The 15,967-nt window shown below is 33.7% G+C and overlaps 2 protein-coding genes across 2 annotated transcripts; both read right to left on the bottom strand.

Annotated features, from left to right (window-relative positions):
* Positions 1–10,051: 10,051 nt before the first annotated feature.
* Positions 10,052–11,268, bottom strand: LOC132046635 (ribulose bisphosphate carboxylase small subunit, chloroplastic 5-like). Its single transcript, XM_059437326.1, has 3 exons — positions 11,013–11,268; positions 10,573–10,707; positions 10,052–10,479 (listed from the first exon to the last, which is right to left on the bottom strand). Exons 1-3 carry the CDS (start codon positions 11,187–11,189, stop codon positions 10,249–10,251), a joined length of 543 nt encoding a protein of 180 aa, XP_059293309.1. The 5' UTR covers positions 11,190–11,268; the 3' UTR covers positions 10,052–10,248.
* A 1,996-nt stretch (positions 11,269–13,264) lies between these two features.
* LOC132046638 (ribulose bisphosphate carboxylase small subunit, chloroplastic 3-like) lies at positions 13,265–15,170 on the bottom strand. Its single transcript, XM_059437330.1, has 3 exons — positions 14,955–15,170; positions 13,732–13,866; positions 13,265–13,638 (listed from the first exon to the last, which is right to left on the bottom strand). Exons 1-3 carry the CDS (start codon positions 15,129–15,131, stop codon positions 13,408–13,410), a joined length of 543 nt encoding a protein of 180 aa, XP_059293313.1. The 5' UTR covers positions 15,132–15,170; the 3' UTR covers positions 13,265–13,407.
* Between the last annotated feature and the right edge of the window lie 797 nt (positions 15,171–15,967).

Raw genomic sequence — 15,967 nt, 5'->3', positions numbered from 1 at the left:
AAGGCTGAATGCTTTTTTGGCCTCTATTTATAGTATATCATGAAAGGAGGTGCATTTAAAGAGATTTAAGATATGTAAATGCAGAAGGAAAATGCATCACCCTTTTACGTGCATTTTTTTTGGGAAATTAAAAGAACATCTATAAATCACCATTTACATGCATTTAAGCAGAGGCAAATTTACATATAAAATTTGGGTCACGTGAACACATGGTCACTCGACTAAACTCGATATATTATGTGTATAATTTTAAAATTATATCTAATATTAATTGAAGGAACACATAGTCAAATCAGGTCCAGTGTAGCAGTGGTTAGGGGTTGTATTTATTTCCTTAAGGTCTCGGGGTCGAACCCGATTTCCTGCACATTTTATGCTTTTATTTTCTAAAGCAGCCTTTTAACTTCCTTTTTATATTATTTTAAATCTTTTGTCTGTTATAATTCTAATTATCCAAAAGTAAAAAAACGTGTTTCTTTTTTATGTTACATCTAATGATTTTTTCCCTCCTTTATTTCTAATTACCCAAGTCTGAAGAGGCAAAAGAAATTAAAAAACCCCATAGGCGCTAAGCTGTAATGAATCAAAGGCAAAAGAAAAAATCAAAAACGCCATAGTTAATAGTCAATCCATCCTCTTGAAATTCTGGATTCGCCTCTGCATTTAAGTGCTTTAAAAATCTAATGTGAATGGAACGATTCATATTAATCTCACCCTATGTTGAATTGCTCATATTTCCCAGTACCAGCCTAACTAATTCGTACTGAATATATAGTATTAATCAATTCGGTTTTTTTTTTTTTTTTTTTCAAGGTACTTTTTAGCGGTTCAAATATTCTTCCTGACTTCCTCAAATTTAGAACACGATTGCTTGACGAATTTTATGTTTTTAAATAACCGCGCGAAGCGCGGGAAGTTCACTAGTTTGTTTAATAAATGATAAGTAACCAGAATAAGAAAATGTGGGAGAATTTATTGTAGATTAACAAATCAACGATATAGTCGACTTAAACTACAATAAAATCCAAGAAGGAGAAGTAGTTTGTGAAAAATCGGACATATATCCTTCAGAAAATCAAGATATTCTATAAGAATTGAATAATTGCATTCCAGAAAACATATATTATCAATTGAAAAAGAACTAGACATTGACTATAAAAATATTATTAATAATTTTGTATCTCAAAAAGCTAGAATTTTTTCTCAAATAAAATCAAATATGATTTTTTTTTTTTTAATGAAAAAACTTAAGGACTCTCGTTGAAGTTTCGCTGTAGGCCACAAATATCATTGAGACACCCCCGATTGTACTATCAAATAAATTGAAAAGGAGGAGTTTTAAGTTTGTAAAATTTCACCAGAATAGCACGTGTTTGATTTTGCATGACATTTAGACAATTTTGTCTATGTGTTGTTACTTCTCCCCAATTTGACAATAACATAATTAACGAGAACCAATAAGCTTTCTCAGTTTATGTTACTCCTGAAATTGGACTAATGAAAAGCTAGTATAAGAAATCGAGGGGCAACATAAAGTAAGGCATGGATAGAGAAGAAGAGATTCAGAACTTAGAAAAAATTATGTAGTTACGTAAAAGGGATGATTAGTTCACTTACGTACACCGGCAAAAAAGAAAAAGGGCATCCCGCATTAGCGGGGTTCGGGGAAGGGCGTGGCTCCTTAAGGGGTGTATGTAGACAACCTACCCTAATACTAGTATTAGTGGTTGCTTCCACAGTTTGCATGACGTAATATGTTTGATTTATACCATCATATCATTCGAAAGATATCTCTAGGTAATCTTCATTAGAATGAGGCAAGACGGTTTACTTTCTATAATAGGTAAATGTGATCAGATAACGTAAAAAAATATTAGAATGCTAGTGAATTATATTACTCTGTCCTTCCCAATTTATGCGGCACCGTTCGAATTTTGAGAGTTAAACTTTTAGACATTGATTGTGAATTCGGACATGAAATCTTTAAACATTTTGAAATAAAGTTAGCATATTTGAAAACTTTATTAAAAGTATTATAAGTCATAGTAATTGATAATTAAAAATATTTATAAAGCATATAAGAAAATATGGTAAAAGAAACTCATAGTAATTGATAATTAAAAATATTTCTAAAGCATATAAGAAAATATGGTAAAAGAAACTTATTTAACTCTCGAAATTGAAACACTACTAAAAACATTGCAAAATCCGATAAAAAAATTGGAGGTCGTCTGTAATAAAACACTGACCTCCGGAAGTCAGTATGCAGAGGCGGATCTAGGGGGGCAGAGGGTATTCACCCGAACCCCCTCGGCCAAAAAATACATTATAATATAAGGTATTTTTTTTTTTTTAATGTACATATATAGATTTTGATTCCCCTAGACATAAGATTAGAGGTTGGCTTAGTGGTTTAGGGCATTCAAAATACACCTTCAGTATGGAGGTTGGTTTTTGAAATTACACATGTTAGGATACATTTCTACTACTAGACCATTTGTACTTGTTGATTTAAGACTTTTTTTTGTTAATCTTCAAATTCATTTTTTCGCAAAAAATGAAATAGACCTCTGGAGGTCGGTCGCTTTAAAAAATAAAAAATTGCTAAAACCGACCTCCAGATATCGTTTTTAAAAATGATTTTTTATTTAATTACTGACCTCTGGAGATTGGTATTTCTAAATAAATTTTTGTGAAATTTAAAGCCGACCTCTGGGTTATAAATTTTTCCCGTTTTGGCACTAAAAAAAGCCGACTTCCAGAGGTTGGTTTTGTTAAAGAATAATTAAAAGAAATATTTAGTCAAAAACCAGCCTTCATAGATCAATCTTTTCGGTTTGTTTTTGAAGGTTGGCTTTTTAGGTCGGTTTTTAGCCTTTTTTTTTTAAAGGTGAAAAGATATCACATAAATTGTGACAGAAGTAGTTAAACTTCAAAACAAACAAAAAAAAAAAAGTACTCCTGCTCCATAGTTTAACTCTCTATTTGGGGACCAAGGTGGATGGTATGCTCTCTCCTTTTCTATAGGATCTTCCTAGCTCTGAATTGATTGTATATATTTCTGGGAGAAAATATATTTTCAAAATTATGGGTCTTTAAGAAGTAAAACAAATTATCTGCCCCTGAAACACAATCCTTCTTTCTTTTTCGAATTGTCCTTAGGATAGCATTTTCCTTTATTTGGGTCGTAACAAAACGTCTTATATACTGGTGACAAATGAGCGGGTTGGATTCGATAAGTGAGAGCAGGGGTGTTCAAATGAGACCGAGAAACCGATCGAATTGGTTAACCGAGTCAACCTGAGTTAGTAAACCAAAACCCGGCTCGGTTTGACTTGATTTGGTTTTAAATTTGAAAAAACCGATAACATTTGATTTGGGTTGGTGTTAAAAAAAAAAAAAAAAAAAAGGAATGAAACCGATAAATATATGGATATTTAAAATACTATATAAAATAAATAGATAGTTATATTCACCAAAATGACTAAGTTATACGAGTTTTTGTAGTAAAGACTTAATATAAGCTTCCGATACAATAGCGTCAGAATGGAATTCTTGCTTCTTTTATACGGTACTTTTTATTGCAAATAACGAGAGAGGGTACAAACTGGTAAATACTTCTCCACACCGGTGTTTACACTCAGAGGCGGATTCAGAATTTAAATTTTATGGGTTCAATCTTAGGATTTTTAGCATTGAACCCATTATATTTTTAATTAGGGGTTCATATCTACTATTTATTGCGATTTTAATAATTTTTTATACATAAATTTAGGTTCCGTATCGAAAGTTTGGGGTTTTGAACCCCTACCTTGTAGGCTAGATATGCCTCTGTTTACACTAAACCAACACAATTACCGTGGTTAAGTGATTATATGAAGTGAATATATACATTAATTAACTATGGTTAAGTGATAGTTGAATATGTTCAAACACTTTGTCATCATACATTGTTTTGGTGTAAATACCCAGTGTGAGTAAGTTTTTACCGTATAAACTTATCTTTGCAATTTTTATGAGGACCCATAAATACGGCATACTATTTGGATCTTAAAGGCTAAATGAAAAGTGATCCTTTGGTTTCTTGATCAAGTGAACTGTTATATAATAAAAATTACTCAGTTCATGACCTACGCATATTTCAATAAGAAGAACTAAGAATTAGTACATTTAGAGTAAAAAAGAGAGTTTACTATATTGAAACATTTCAGAAGCAGTGATTATCTTCGGGACAAAAACTATTTAAGAAGCCCTATAAAGTTTTATCAACAAAAAATGCCTAAGTTATACGAGTGACCTAAAAAGTTTTTAACATTTAATTACCTTTTGATTCAAAGATTCTTTGCATTACAAAATACATTTTCAAAACTCGCAAAAACCGAATCAAACTGGTAAAACCGACAAAACTGAAACCGATAAAATTTATATAGTGATTTCGTTTGGTTTGAATATTACAAAAAAAAAAACGGCTTAATTGGTTTGCTTTGGTTTTAACCAAAAATCGAGCCAACCCGGACATGAACACCCCTATGTGCGAGTTGAAAAACATGTTGGACAAAAAAGGGGATAAAAAATCCAGCCAACATATTATGCGGACAAAAAAATGGGTTGAGTGACGGCTTCTTATGAAAGCTTAAGTACGTCTTATATACTGCTAACAAATAGGCAAGTTGAGTTTGATGTGTGCAAGTTGAAAAACGTGTTAGACAAAAAGCGGATAAAAAATTCAGTAGCCATATTTAATACGGATAAAAATGGGTTGAGTGACGGCTTCTTAAAAAAGCTTAAGTAAGTCTTATATACTGCTGACAAATGGGCAATCTAAATTCGATGTATGCGAGTTGAAATATGTGTTAGACAAAAATGGATAAAAAGTACCGCTGTCATATTTAATATGGACAAAAAATGAGTTGATGAATGACGACTTCGTAAGACTGAGCCTCGATATGGAAACTTACTTAGCGGTAAATTTCAAATTTAAAGAAACCCTGGAATTAACAAAAATGGGCAATCCTGAGCTTAAGTATGTCTTCTATACTGCTGGCAAACGATAGGTTCAATTTGATGTGTACGAGCTGAAAAACATATTAGAAAAAAAGGATAAAAAATTCAGCCACCATATTAAATACGGACAAATAATGAATTAAATGACGGCTTCTTAAGAAAGCTTAAGTAAGTCTTATATATTGCTGACAAATGGGACAGTTGAATTTGATGTGCGCGAGTTGAAAAAGTGTTAGGCAAAAAATGGATAAAAGATCCGGTCGTCATACTTAATACAGACAAAAAATGGGTTGAATGACGACCTCTTAATAAAGGTTAAGTATGTCTTATATATTGCTGACAAATGGGCACGTTGAATTCGATGTATGCGAGTCAAAAATGTGTTAGACAAAAAACGAATAAAAAATCCAACCGCCATCATTAATCCGGACAAAAAATGAGTTGAGTGGTGGCTTCTAAGAAAGTTTAAGTATGTCTTATATACTGCTGACAAATGGGCAGGTTGAATTCGATGTGCGAGTTGAAAAACGTGTTAGACACAAAACAGATAAAAACTCCGGCCGCCATATTTAATACGGAAAAAAAAATGAGTTGAGTGACAGCTTCTTAAGAAAGCTTAAGTATGTCTTATATACTGTTGACAAATGGGCAGGTTGAATTCGATGTGTGCGAGTTGAAAAACGTGTTAGACAAAAAATGGATAAAAAATCCATCCGCCATATTTGACACCTACAAAAAATAGGTTGAGTGACGGCTTCTTGAGAAAGCTAAAGTATGTCTTATATATTGCTGACAAATGGGCAGATTGAATTCGATGCGTGCGAGTTGAAAAATGTGTTAGACAAAAAAACAGATAAAAGTCCAGCCATTGTATTTAATACGGACAAAAAATGAGTTGAGTGACGGCTTCTTGAGAAAGCTTGAGTATGTCTTATATACTGCTGACAAACGGGCAAATTAAATTCGATATGTGTGAGTTGAAAAACGTGTTAGATAAAAAACGGATAAAAAATTCAACCGCCATATTTAATATGGACAAAAAATGAATTGAGTGACGGCTTCTTAAGAAAGCTTAAGTATGTCTTATCATGGGCATGTTGAATTCGATATGTGCGAGTTGAAAAACGTGTTAGAAAACGGATAAAAAATCCAGCCTTCATATTTAATACGGACAAAAAATGGGTTGAATGACAGTTTCTTAATAAAGCTTATGTCTTATATACTGCTAACAAATGGACAGGTTGAATTCAATGTGTGCGAGTTGAAAAACATGTCAGAAAAAAAACGAATAAAAAATCCAACCGCCATATTTAATACGGACAAAATATGAGTGGAGTGACGGCTACTTAAGAAAGCTTAATTGTGTCTTATATATTGCTGACAAATGTGCAGGTTGTGTGCGAGTTGAAAAATGTGTTAATATAGGTTTATCAAATATATATTGGTATAAAAACATTATATTTGCAGTATTACTTCAAATATACCATTTACATACATACAGTATCTTAGATATATTGCTAATATAGATTTATCAAATATACGGATGATATAAAAACGCATAACTCATAACCATCACTAGCCAAAATTATAACATGGTAAAATAATGTGTATTAGACAAACTTGAATTTCAAAAAGAATAAACCAAGTGTTTTGCCAATATAGAAACAAAATAAAAAAGAAAGATAATAGGAAAGGAAAGGAACAATTGCCCTCATTGATCCACATCCCCAAAACTTAGTAGGAATTCATCACTCCCTACTTTTTAGGCAGGCAAAAGAGCTCCAATTAATTACAGTTGTTTCACTGGTTTTTTCGGAATTGATTTAGATGAAAAAGGAAATTGTTTAGGTTTGGATTTTTGCTAAAGTATATAACTATTTTCTGGCCATAACTGTTATTTTGAGAATAATGCTAAAAATCAGTAATGTGTTTCTTATGTCAACACCATGAAGCCACTTCCATTATGGGCCTTATGCCTTGCAAAGGAGTATCATAATCGTCCGAAAAAAAAAAAAGGAAATGTAGGATACGAAGCTCTATTTGATTAGAAATTTTGTGACTACATTTAGTAGATAGTTGGTTCAAATAACAAATTTTTTCTTCAATCAAAAAGGTTTGGACATGATCCTTTTATCTCCAGTTTCTTCAATTGTGACCAAAAATTTAAGGTACTCACATCATGAGCTATACATATACGCCGTGATAACCGAAAAAGGGAAAAAGAAAGAATCAACTCATAGTATAACGAAATTTTACACTAATCGATTACAACAGATTACCTGTCATTTTCATAGATTACCAATCATCAATGTTTATTATGAAGAGTTACCTACCATTTCCCTTTATCAATACATTACCAATCATCAATACATCATATATGCTTGAAAATAATTTTTCACATTTTTACTTTTTTACTTTACATATAAAATTTCTTTGTTCAATAGTTAAGTCATTAATATAGATTAAAAAGAGAAAAATATTATCATAATATTAAAAAGGTAAAAAATAACAAAAGTTGTTAATTTAGAGGGTAAAATGAGTGATTGGCCAGTTGACTGACAAGTTAAAGGAGTTTTCGATGTAATCTGCCAAAAAATTATGTAGTTACTTAAAGGGGATGCTTACTTAACTTTTATACCCAACAATGTATTATTTTTATTTAATAACATCATGTCAAATGTGATATTTGTAATTTTTATATAAGGCAGGACAGTTTACCTATTATAACAGGTAAATAGATCAGGTTAACATAAAAAAAAGATTACTCTCCTAGTGAATTATAGTAGCTAACTTGAAAAAAAAATAAAAAAAAATGATGCTCCTGCTCCAAATTTCAACTCTATAACGATCCGGGGAACCAGAGCTGGATGGTGTGCTCTTTCCGTTTCTAACTCAATTTTCCTCTAATAACTGATTGTATATATTTATGAGAGCATATGTATTTTCTAAAGTTATGGGTCTTTCATAACTAAATCGAAGTCTCTTTGTCCCTAAAACTCAATCGTACTTCTTTTAGATGTCTTCAATATTTAATAGTTGTGTGTCATATTTCGAACAAATTATTACAGTATTAAAATTCGCTATAAGTCTTCTTTGGTAAAAAAAAAAAAAAAATCGTACTTCTTTTTCGAATTTTCCTTGATAACATTTTTCTTTATTTGGCTCGTAACAGAATTTCAGCTTTCTTTAATTAGAAAGCTTAAGTATTTCTTAGATAGAGCCGACAAATTGGCGGGTCAGATTGAATGTGGGTGAATTGTAAAACAAGTTTGGCAAAAAAAGGGATAAAAAACCCAACATCCTTATTGAATACGGACAAAACGATAGTTTGACATCTGTACGATATGAATTATATATTATTATTAAAATGATAGTTTGAATTATATACTGTCATTACTAAAACGACAGTTTGAATATGTATCATTGTTTGAATTATCTATTGGCATTACTGAAATGCTAGTTGACATCCGTACGATGGTTCCATGGATCAATTTACAAATCCACATTATACAAATTCCTCCAATTTGGAAAAAAGAGCAAAAATGGAAAATGTCAGGAGAAAAATAGAATCTCTTTGAGAGATGCAAACCAAGTATAATACTCTTGTTACCAGCATAGAGTACTCTATTTAATGTGATATGTACCACATGTTTGGTGGTGCCAATTCTCCTTAAGGAGAAATGTGACATTACCAATAAAAGGGATTGGAGCTAGCAATATTTTGGGCCAAATTCTTTTTGGAAGTATCACATTAACTTTGCGTCAACAAAGGGAAACAACAAACAATATAAGGCCATCTATCCTTTTTTTTTTTTTAGCAGGGCCACACATGTCAACACCATGAAGCCATTGCCATTATGATCCTTATGGCTAGCAAAGGAATATCATTATCGTGGAGGGAAAATTAAAAATACTAGTAGGATATGATTAATTAAAAATGTTAAATGGAATACCGCGATTAATTCTTTTATTTCTTTGCTTCTATTGTCCTAGCAATTTCTTGAAATTCTTATGACTACATTGTATTATTTGAGATTTTGGTAGATAGTTGGTTCAAATAACACAATTAATTTGTTCTTCGATCGAAAAGGTTTGGACATGATCCTTTTATCTCCACTTCCTTCAATTGTGGCCAGAAAGAATTAGAGATACTTCCATTGTGAAACAATTCTCTAAAGTAATGATGTCAAATATAGTTGCTAAGCATAATACATAAATAGGCCCTCAAATTTGACATCACCTGCAAAGACGCCCTTCAATCCTCTGCACAAGAAAGACTTCAACTTGTCTTCACTTTGTCAGTTGAACGCTCCAACTTACAAAATGATCATCTAGACACTTTCAAAATTTATGTGCCACGTAAGTGCTACATCAGCATTTGTATTTACGTGTTCAACTTTATACAAGTTGAGGTGCCTACTAGTGCACACCCAAAGTTAGAGGGCATACTTGCCCGCTGAGACCAAGTTTGAGTGTTTGTTTATATATTATGCCTAGTTGCTATGCTACATCGATCATGAGCTATCTATACATATAGACCATGACAATCAAAAGGAAAGGAAAGATTCAACTTATAGTATAATGAACTTTTACACTAATCAATTTTAACAGATTGCTTGTCATTTTTATAGATTACCAATCATCAATATTTATCATGAAGTGTTACCTATAATTTCCCTTTAAGTATACATAATTTTGTCCTATCAATGTAAAAGATAATGTACTTAGTACTTACAACTGTCAGTTTCACTCAATAGATCAACTAAGCCTTAATGCAAGACTATAGTTGGAATCAGCTTAATAAATCCTCTCTGTCCATTTCAGCCTTTCAGGTTATCCTAATTGTACATTGATAGTGCCATAGTGTAGATAATTGTATCAAACAGAGAAAAAGAAGAGCACAAGAATTTCGGACAGAAAAAGTAGTTGGCGCGGAGCATATCTATTTCATAACTTGAATGGGGGAAAAGAGAATTGCATTGAGAATGCAGATATTGCTGGAATGAAAGTGATATATGCACCAGAAATCATGTTTCAAAAGGCAAAATAAAGAAACAAATAAGTATTATTAGTTCTCATAAACTCCATTGGAATCCGACCCAAAACATACACTGAATAGAAAGAAAGAAGCAAAAGAAATGAAAATGAAAAATGCGAACAGTTTTTCCAGGGAAAAACCTAAGGAGGATTCATACAAGTTTCCCCTAAATACATAAGTTGAGTTATACATTATAAGTAGAGATTTTAGTAGCCTTCGGGCTTGTAGGCGATGAAACTGATGCACTGCACTTGACGAACGTTGTCGAATCCGATGATACGGATCCAGGCTTGTGGGTATGCCTTCTTGGCCTCTCCGACCTCAGCCAAGACCTGGGTAGCATCAGTGCACCCGAACATGGGCAACTTCCACATTGTCCAGTATCTGCCATCGTAGTAACCTGGTGACTTGTTGTTCTCACGGTAAACGAATCCATGCTGCATATATCCACAACATAAACAAAACATTAACACATGATATTCATGTTAATTATACATAATAGGAACAAAGTATAAAACAGAGATGTTGACCTCAGTCTCGAATTCCAAGCAAGGAACCCATCCATTTTTCAAAAGGTACTCAATTTCCTTGAGCAATTGCTCGTCGGACAAGTCAGGAAGGTATGAGAGAGTCTCGTACTTCTTCATGTTAATTGGTGGCCACACCTATACATATCCCACATAACGAACTTCATAAGTACTTTTAACATTCTAATGTAAAACAGGGTTGTCAGTGAATTTTTTTTCCTTAATTTCCCGTGTATATACTAGATTTGGTGAAAGTAAGGCAACATAATAGTATAGATTAAAGTTTAGTATTGGAAACTGTTCATAATAAGTGAGATTAGTAACGTGGAAATCAAATAATTAAGGCAGGTAACTGCTACAATAAGTCAAATACATAGATAATACAAAAATTCCTTATATTGTCGGTATATATAAGTTAATCTAATATAATATACACTACAAACCTGCATGCATTGGACTCTTCCACCATTGCTAGCAATAGAGGTAATGTCAAGGTTAGACTTTCTTGAAACTGGGAAGGAGGCGGTGGATTTGAGGCCAGTGAAAGGTGCAACCATGCTGGCTTGAGCAGCATTGGCGCCGGTGGCAACAGCTACAGAGGACATCACTGAGGAAGCCATTGCTGAAAATGAAGTGCTTTGCTTAAAGCTATTGCTATGCTTCCCTTGACCTTTAATTTCAAGAGGGTTACTAGCTCTGTAGCAACCCCTCTCTATATATAGTGATAAGGCTTTACATCCTCTTCCCATCTAACGGACAAAAAGAGGTAGCAAACCTCATCCTAGAGGAATGGTAACCATCGGATTATGTGGTTCTTGGCATTACAAACTTTATGGCCACATGAATTTTGACCCCTAACGTTACACTCACTCACTCGTCCTTATCTCAAAGTTCCCGTACTGACAAATGGGATAAGTTCTTTTAAAAATAACACTTATTTGCTTCTCTTCTTTCCAACAAATTTTTCAATTTTAAAATTAGTACTCCCTCGGTCCAAATTTGTGTGATACACTTTTCTTTTTGGTTTGTCCAAAAAAGAAAGATACATTTCTATATTTAGAAATAATTTAACTTAAAACTTTCCTTTACCTTAAATGAAATGATTTACACTCACACATAAATCTATGGCTTGTTTTAGACTACAAGTTTCAAAAGTCTTACTTTCTTTCTTAAACTCTGTGCCTACTCAAACTATTTCACATAAATTAAGACAGAGGGAGTACTATCAGAACTTGAGAAGAAAATCGAATTTGTAGCCCATATGTTGAACTGTCCCGCATTGGGTGCGATGTAGATATTGGTCTCCTGACAACCCTCGCTTAATGAGCTTATTTTTGGAGTTGAGTTATGTCCAAGGTCCATTTTCTGTATCACCCTTCATTGTTTCTTTCTTGTTTGGTGTTGGTCGCAGAGTAATTTCTACGGCAAATTTGGGGAACTTGGTAATATCTTGGGACATTATGAATCGCCTGATCCCTCACCTTAAGTTAGTATAAATCAACAAAATTGGTTAGTCTATCTATTTGTTAGCAGGGGACACACATGTGACAACCATGAGGCCATTGCCATTTTCTGGCCAGCACAGGAATAAGAGGGAGGAAAACAATACGATAGAACCCTCTATTTGGTTGAAATAATCTAAATCCAATTCTTGCTTTTGTCAACTGATTAACCATAAAGTTTTTGGTTCCACTCCTTATTGGTTACTTGTTCAATTAAATACATTGAACAAAAGTTTGGTGAGCCCATTTGTGATTGTTCTTACTTCTTTTTATTTGCCTGAAAAGGATAATTACATATGAAATATTTAAGTTATGCACATTGATTGTATAAAGGAATTTTACAGTATTAATATCATTTTACCGTAGACTGGCTACATCACACCGCATTTGGTGCGGCCCTTTCACGAACCGTGTTAAAGCGAGATGTTTTGTGCACTGGGCTGGCTTTTTTTTTTTTTTTTTTTTTAAATGTCATTTCACTAATTATAGCAAATTACTTGACATATTTCACAGATTACCACACTATCTACGTCGCTCATGGGTAGCTTATCACTAATTAGATTTCTGTTTCTAATTGAATTTTATTCCAAAGATGTGACCCTAGAGCTTACTTACACTAAGTATATCATCGGTGGGTACTTTGCTTACTGGACCATTGAAAGTCTCAATTCCTATTTGCCTAAGGTCGAGAATTCGATCCAACGATTTGTTGACCTACAAATTTGTTATTGCGCAACTCAACCGTCAATCAATCAACGACTCCCCCTCTCCTCGTTCTACTGTCCAAACAGGCCGGCCGTTCTAAGTTCCGGGGTTGGGTCGGATAGGACCAGATCCAATAGGATCTGATAGTAGCTTCGAGCTCCGGTGTTATTGCGCAACTCAACCGTCAATCAATCAACTAAGCGTAAATGTAATACTAGTTCCATATGTGATCTTCGATATATGTCCATTTTACAATACTTGGATAATGTACACAATATGGTGTATATAAATTATACCCAAAAAGAAACAATAGAAGTACAACATTTTCCAACAGGAGTCGTTGGTTTAGAGCATATATTATCCATTTCATAATTTGAAGCGGTAATTGTTCAAGTTTAGCTAGAAGAATCTAGCGGAGGAGAAGGCAGATATTACCCGGATAATTAGAACTGACATACACACATTACAAGTTTTCAAAAGCAGGTAAGTAAAGAAACAAATGTCATATTAATTCGAAAGATGAAGGCAAACAACGGAAAATAAATACAGTTTCTCCAGGGAAAAACTTCAGGAGGACTCAAACAAGCTTCCCCTAAATACATAGGGTCAGTTTACATTAGTAATGGAGATTCTAGTACCCTTCGGGCTTGTAGGCGATGAAACTGATGCACTGCACTTGACGGACGTTGTCGAATCCAATGATACGGATCCAGGCCTGTGGGTAAGCCTTCTTTGCCTCTCCGACCTCAGCCAAGACCTGGGTAGCATCAGTGCACCCGAACATGGGCAACTTCCACATGGTCCAGTATCTACCATCGTAGTATCCTGGTGACTTGTTATTCTCACGGTACACGAATCCATGCTGCATATATCCACAACATAAACAAAACATTAACACATGATATTCATGTTAGTTACACATAATAGGAGCAAAGTATAAAGCAAAGATGTTGACCTCAGTCTCGAATTCCAAGCAAGGAACCCATCCGTTTTTCAAAAGGTACTCAATTTCCTTGAGCAGTTGCTCGTCGGACAAGTCAGGAAGGTAGGAGAGAGTCTCGTACTTCTTCATGTTAATTGGTGGCCATACCTATATATATCCCAAATAAAGAACTAATTAAACAAGCTCCATAAGTATCACTCCTACTCGAGTACTTTGGCCCTATTTGTTTGCATAAAAATTAAGACATCTGAATCTAAATGTATATCTGCATGATAAAGATGTTGTCTTTAGATCTGAATACTGATTAAGACAATTTATTTTTCAACATCTGAATGTGCATAATTTATTTATTTTTAAGCATAATAAATATACAACTAAAGTAATTAAATATTAGAAAAATATAAATTTATTAAAATAAAATCAATTTGATAAAACAAAAGGAACATTTGTATTTACTAGTGATCTGGTGCAGATAGTTTGTAGTGGTGGTGGTGATTAGTGCTAGCGGCTAGTAATGGTGGTGGTAATAGTTGTGATGGTGGAGGTGGTTGGTGTTGTAGTGAGTAATGTTTGGCCTGTTGGTGGCAGTTGGTAGTGGTGGTGGTGGTTGATGTTAGTAGTTGGCGGTGGTGCTAGTAGTGATGGTGGAGGTGGTTGGTAGTAGGGATTGACCCAAATGGTGGTAGTGGCCGATAGTGGTGACTATGGCGCTGGTGGTGGCAGTGAATATAATTATGATGATGGAGGTGGTACATATGGTATCCGTAGTGCATTGGCAGCGGTGGTGGTAGCCAGTGGTCGTTGTGATGGTAGAGGTGATTGGTGGTGGTGGTTGTGGACAGAGTGATGGTGAAAATAGTCCACACAAAAACATCTTTTAATGATAAACTTTGTTAAAGATCTTAATGATTAAGACCTATTCAGACCAAATAAATGCTTAAATCTTACAATAAACATATACACTTAATAGTCTAAGAGCTGGACTATTCAGATTCAGACATCTTTAATCAAACTTTTGGTTGTTTGTGAATTTTGCCTTCCCCATATGTATATTTGGTGAAATTAAGTAAAAAATAATAAAGAGTTCAATTTAATTCTACAAACTAAACATTGAAAGAGATTTAAAGCTGTCATAATAAGTGAGATTAGTAAACAGTCAAAATACACTGATAGTGCAAAAGTTACTGTTGTCGGTACCCTGCAAGTTAAAATGGATAATATACACTTCAAATTACCTGCATGCATTGGACTCTTCCACCATTGCTAGCAATGCAGGTAATGTCAAGGTTAGACTTTCTTGAAACTGGGAAGGAGGCGGCGGATTTGAGGCCAGTGAAGGGTGTTACCATGCTGGCTTGTGCCGCATTGGCTCCGGTGGCAACAGCCGCTGAGGACATCACTGAGGAAGCCATTGCTGTAAATAATTGCTCCGTAGCAACCCCCCTCTATTTATAGTGATAACTGATAAGGTTACATTCACATCTTTTCCCATTTAACGGACAAAAAGAGCTAGCAAACCTCATCTTAGAGGAATGGTAACCATTGGATTATGTGGTTCTCTGCATTTCAATATTAATGGCCCCTGATATTACCCACTCCTTATCTTATAGCTCAAACTAATAAATGGAATATGCTTTTTTAAAATGTCAATTTCCTGCTATTCTTTCTAATTTAGGCCGACAAGTTTTTCATTTCTAAAAATAATAATATCAGAACTTTAGATAAAAATCAATTTGCAACCCCTGCGTTGTGTTTTTCCTGGTTTGGTTTCGGCAGTAGAGTAATTTCTGCGGTAAATTTTGGTAAACCTTATAAGATTTTCGGGCCAGATTGTTTATGAATAGCTGACACTCATAGATCTCTTAAAGTTTTTCCTCTAAACTTAGATTCTTTTTTTTCATTTTGACACCTCAACTAAGTGTTGTTCCTATTAAATCCCTGAATTTGATCTTAAGTGTGTCTATTAAACACAATCCACCTTACATATATTGTCAGTTTTAATTAAAATTCAACCAATTAAAACACCACTCCCATTTTAATTATAAATATCAGATATTAAGTTTTGGTTTTGGTTTTAGGTTTTTCATTTTCAGTTTGGTTTCTTATATTTTTCAGTTTTTGATTTTGCAGTTTTGGGTTTTTATTTTTGGGTTTTAGTTTTCAGTTTTGGTTTCTTATTTTCCAGTTTTTATTTCAGTTTTAGTTTTCAATTTTGATTTCTTATTTTCCAGTTTTATTATTTGATTGG

Source organism: Lycium ferocissimum, chromosome 2 (genome assembly GCF_029784015.1).
Source record: "Lycium ferocissimum isolate CSIRO_LF1 chromosome 2, AGI_CSIRO_Lferr_CH_V1, whole genome shotgun sequence".
NCBI lineage: Eukaryota > Viridiplantae > Streptophyta > Magnoliopsida > Solanales > Solanaceae > Lycium > Lycium ferocissimum.
This window is presented reverse-complemented; position numbering and strand designations above follow the sequence as displayed.